At 36.9% G+C, this 5425-nt stretch overlaps 1 protein-coding gene across 1 annotated transcript; it reads right to left on the bottom strand.

Moving 5' to 3' along the window:
- Window positions 1-331: 331 nt before the first annotated feature.
- On the bottom strand, window positions 332-5037 carry LOC107605874 (Transducin/WD40 repeat-like superfamily protein). The gene is made up of 8 exons (XM_016307806.3): window positions 4901-5037; window positions 3176-4419; window positions 2997-3087; window positions 2720-2877; window positions 2579-2630; window positions 2192-2271; window positions 1971-2064; window positions 332-1781 (listed from the first exon to the last, which is right to left on the bottom strand). The coding sequence occupies exons 2-8, from the start codon at window positions 4289-4291 to the stop codon at window positions 1252-1254; spliced, it is 2121 nt and encodes a 706-aa protein (XP_016163292.1). The 5' UTR covers window positions 4292-4419; window positions 4901-5037; the 3' UTR covers window positions 332-1251.
- Window positions 5038-5425: the final 388 nt, after the last annotated feature.

Genomic DNA, 5425 nt, shown 5'->3' with positions numbered 1-5425 from the left:
TTCCTTTTTGTTCATAATTGCATGGTTCATAATTAAAATTGGAATGCACTGTCACCAGTCACTATCTTCTGCTTCATTCCTTGCTAATCAAAACGTTAATCCAAACATGATTCAAATAATTGGAACCGCAAAAGATAAAAGGGACTAGCTCTTGTTCTCAACCACAAACAATTAAAATGTTTCAAAGTGCACCAATAACACTTTATATTAGTAGGTAAATATTACCCTTTTGATTTAAAGTAACTGTTGTTTGCTTTTCACAAAATAGTAGTTTAGACAATAAACTTTTAAGAGTTCCAATTTATTTTGTGAAACAAAAAGAGAGCAAATGTACAAAGAACTTTCTTTCTGGTTTACCACTGTTTCCATTCATAAATCGAAGGCAACAAAATTTTACTTACATAGTATATATCCCTCAAAACACCAAAATGGTAATACAATTTGGAAAAGGATAAGATCCTAATGAAAGGTGATCTCAGCCTAAAATTGAGATGATGATGATGATATACAGAAATATTTCTTTGTTAGCAATGATTTTTTGTTAGAGCATTGAAGCAGCTTCCAAAGGTGCTTGGAGCCACTAAATGCAGCAATAATTAGATTGGTTGTTGTATGTATTGTTTGTATCACCGGAGAGCCCAAAAGGCACCGATGTCCAATTCCGGCGGCCCCACCAGGAGATCGACGGCCACATTGGCAGACAAAGAGATCCAATTAGTTAGCCCTGCCAATAATGTAATGATGAAAACACACAGCTCTATCTCTGCTAAATGGCAATTTTGCTCAAGGTTAACCTCAATCAGCAGTGCTTGAATCTCCTCCACTCATCGTAGCAAGCATGGAGTGTTGTGAAGGCCCCACAGTCCTTTCAACATAATCAAAATAATATCTGATAGGACCCCCTTCCAAGCTTCTAACACATGAATTTGCATCTCCTTTAGGGGCCAGCAGATTCTAGATTATCAAAAGGCAATGTAACTTGGCAACTTGCTAAATTCCAGCAACATTACATTTTTGAACCACAGTAATGTAACCACTTGTCACTGTTCAACCAGCGATACCAATGTGAAGGGGGCCCCTCCAAAAGCCAAAGTTCCTCTAATTCATGCTTTGGCTTTGACTTTGACATGCTATGTCACAGTTGCTGCCAAAGTCAACATCACTCTCAACTCCAACAACATCAGCACCATGTAATTTTCCGAGGACAGCTTGCTTATGCCAAGGAAAATTCACCTCCCCCTCCCCCCCTTCTCAAACGGGTACGGGTAATCCGTAATTGTGGAATGTCTTTATCCGACCATCCCAGCCTGCAGTCACAATGACCATCCCCCATGCATGAGAACGAGAGGTACTCCTGCATGAAGATTTCAGGAACCTGTACTCGGATTTAAGCATTGTAGACGTTTTTGCCTTCGAGCTAGAAATTGGAAGCTTCTCCTCCGGCCAAGTTGCGGATCCCTTAGGCAAAGCCTCCAAGAAATACTCTTGACCCAGGGAGAATGAAGCAGGTGGGTTAAGATGTCCAGATTCAGGTGAAGTTTTATCTAGGACATTCCATTGGTGTTCATTTTCCACGGTCTGAGGTTTCAAACCTTGCCAAGGCACTGCAATGGAAGCGTTTGAGAAAAACCGCTCAGAAGACCAAATCTTCTTAGCTTTCATGGGAATAGACTCTTCCTGACTAACATTCCACATATATACATTAGAATCCTCGGATGCTGATAATATATGTTTGCCATCAGAAGTGAAAGATGCACTCATTGGGCTCCCTGTGCCTACGCCTACAGAAACAGAACAAGAATTTTTAGAAACATAATATGAAATAAAATGCAAATTAGAGGAATGTACCAATAATTGCTAAACCAATAAAATGCCAGAACAATAACTAAACAAAATCCTAAAAGAATGTGCAGAAGTACAGATCCAAGAACAATTCTTTGTAAAACATAAGAATAAGATAACGAACATACTCTTGTATTTGCCAATCACATTAAGCCCGTCAAGGATTCTGACTTGTGAATCCGCACAGGTAACCATAACTTTGTTACAATCTTGTGGAAAAAACTGAAACAAATAAAATATAATCAGTTGGCCAAATAAAGAGCAGCTTATATAGAACAGCAAAAAATGAATGGGAATTAAGCCAAAATTATTCATTTGATGCAAGAAGCCAAATAAAAAGAGAAAATACCTGAAAGCCTGTTATCCCTCTTCCAGTAAATTTCTTTTTAGCAAGTAAACATAGTTGGGAATCCAACTGCAACTGATTATCTGCTTCAAGCAAAAGATGAAACACAAGCAATGAGCACCTAGCTAAAGTGTTTAAGTGATTACATTAGAGCCGTTGACATTCACATCCAATCATAATTTGTCCATGATTATACATCATCGTTATTCTAAAGAAAAAAAATATTTATTTCAAGCATGTGCAGAATGTAGGTCCACCAAGCCACCTATCAATCACCCATCCACCATGGCACAATAACATTTTGAATCCTAATTATATGAGATATTATGAAATCTACTAAATGACATCTAAGTAGTCTCACTAGAGGAAAATATACCCAAAGAATTATACCTGATACATTATAAAATCGACAATTTCCTGCCATGGACCCAATAATCCCTCCCTGTATAAAGCAGGTAATTCATGTCAATATTTTCTATATAGTATTTCCTTCCATAGAAGAAAGCATGTAAAAAGAAAGAGTTGCTCTACCTGGCCATCGGGTCGATAACATACTGCCGTTACTATATCTCTAATGTCAGTCCAATCTATGACACGACAATCAGGAATCGTCCAGATGCGCACTTTTCCATCTATAGATCCACTAATGAAATAATTATCATCTACGGGATTGAATTGTACGCATGTCACTACACAACATTATCAAATAACAAAAAGAAACATAAGAAAATTTTGAAGTAATGAGAACAAATTAAGATAAATGGTTCAACAATGCCAAAAATCAGAACAGAATTGTAGTAATGCACACCATAATTACTGTGTGGGAAAACTTTCAAGCAATTATTGGATTTCACTTGCCACAGACGGACAGTTTTGTCAACGGATGATGAGAGAAGATACTGCATCAAAAAGAAGAACCAAATCAATTTTCATAGGCAAGCGAATGCCTTTCTTGCTAGAAAACAAAAATTTTTGACATTCACTCACATTATTCTTTGACCAGGAGAGATCCAATACTTCACCTCTATGCCCATAGAACTCGTGCAATGGTTTCTCCAACAACCTGAAGATCTTAGGAGGGAAAATGATACATGCTGAATCTTGTGTTTTTCTCATGCTCTTCAGTTTGTTGATTTTCTCCTTGTCCATAAACAGAGGTTTCAATTCAGAGAGATTATTCACTGTAAAGTAAAGGGAGGATGGGTCAATTTCTGAAATGTCAATTTCATTAGACATATCCTCCTCAATCACTTGCCACAAGCGCACAACTCCATCTTCACTGCCACTTGCAAGATACTGGCCATCAGGACTGAATTTCATTGTCGTAATAGAACCTTCATGCGCTTTGATATCTTGTCTCATGTAAAGAGCAGATAATTCCTTCATTTGCTTCTTGCATTGTCGAACCTTAACTCTCTGAAGCCTACATCCTGAGCCAAAACCATTATCACCTTGATTATCAAGCATACATGTAAATGACCGCAATCTTCTGAGCCAACTCCTTTTATTCCCATTCGTCTGCCAAGAAGGAGTTACCCCAGAGGGTTTCTCAGAATCATCAGGTTCCCCTGTATTCGCCAACCGATCCAGAACCACATCCCTACCATCCCTCATATTCCTCTGTTCCCCCTTTGGATCCACATTACACTCAACTCTCTTGTCTGAATTCTTGTCTTGGCACAGCAAGTTCTCCTCCAAACCAAACTCCTTTGAAGAATCAATACCGGAAAAACAAGACATAGATGACCGACTCGAACAGAACTCCTCTTCAAAACCATCACAAGTTCTAGTCACAGCCCCACTACTATACTCCACTCTATCCCTCACCTCTTCCTGCTCAACAACACCGACCACATCCACTGAATTCTCAATCCCATTCACACTCAGTCCCATCTTCTTCATAAACTTGCCCCTACGCTCTCGAACACTCCTTGGGCTCCGAATCCACACATCATAGTCAAAGCCCTCCAATCCTATTCTTCCATTGGAAGTAGATTTGATGTCAAGGGTGTCAGTTCCATCAGATACTGAATCTGCAATGGACACAACATCTTCTTGAGCATCAAAAAACCGACATTCTTCGAATTCGCTAAAGCTACCCATAATTCTTCAAGTTCAACCCATGAAATAGCTAGCCACCACTCAAAAAAGCAACATATGTTCTGGGAATGCGTCAAAATTCAATCTTTTTCCTTTTTATTCGGACGAAGAAGCCACCCAGGTGATAATCTCTATATATACACACAAAAAAAAAAAAAACAAATAAAAAAAGCACAAGAACCAATATTAACCAGCATAAACATTATAAACTAAACCACGCAAAGATGAGAATAATATATAATAAGAAGAAAACAGAAACCGAGAGATCCCACATAGATCCCAATCCAAACCCACTGAACCTGGTCTTTCAAAGTAACCACTAACAAGCATTCCACAATTACGATAGAAAGACAAAAAAAAAAAACACTACCAACAACTCAAAAATCAAAACAATAATAAACATTTAAAGAAAAAATCAGACGCACGCGCACACGAAGAGAAATTCAAAATGAACTCACAGAGAAGAAAGGGTAGAAACTGAAAGTACGTCAAAATCCAACAAAGATAATAGAAGTGGATGGAAGTGAAAATAAAAAATAAAAAAAATAGGGGAATTGAGAGAGGAAAGTGTAACGTTTAAAGGGAAGTGATGAAATAGGAGCAATAACTTACATGGTTACATGGGGTGGATGGTGATCAGAAAAAGATCATAACTTTGGAAGTTGAGAGAGTGGAAGATCAATGGAATATCGGAGTGTCCGAAGAGGATGCAAAAATGGAGAAGGGAGAGAGCACTTTGAGCGAAAGCCAAAATCACAAATGATTCAATATATTTATAGAATTTTTATTTTTTACACAGTATACAAAAAACTTTACTATGCATAACTATTCCACCATGATACTGTCAAATCTAATTTTAGTATATTGTAAAAAAATATTTTTAAAAGAATTTTATTCATCCTACGTGTAAAATAGGTCTATTTATAATTATCTCAATCTTTTACTAAAATTAAACTTTTTAAAGATTTTGATAAAAATTATTTTTAGTGATCTGTAGAAGTTTTGTTTGAATGGATTTTTCATTTATTTTTTGGGTTTCTATTTGTTATAACAATAACTTATAATAAAGTTAAGTGAATATTTTTTAATTTTTTATGTTTTCTACTTCTAATTATTCTTCTTTAAAAGTTTAAACAC

The sequence above is a fragment of the Arachis ipaensis genome, chromosome B7, assembly GCF_059453495.1.
Source record: "Arachis ipaensis isolate K30076 ecotype BB chromosome B7, ASM5945349v1, whole genome shotgun sequence".
NCBI classification, from domain to species: Eukaryota; Viridiplantae; Streptophyta; class Magnoliopsida; order Fabales; family Fabaceae; genus Arachis; species Arachis ipaensis.
This window is presented reverse-complemented; position numbering and strand designations above follow the sequence as displayed.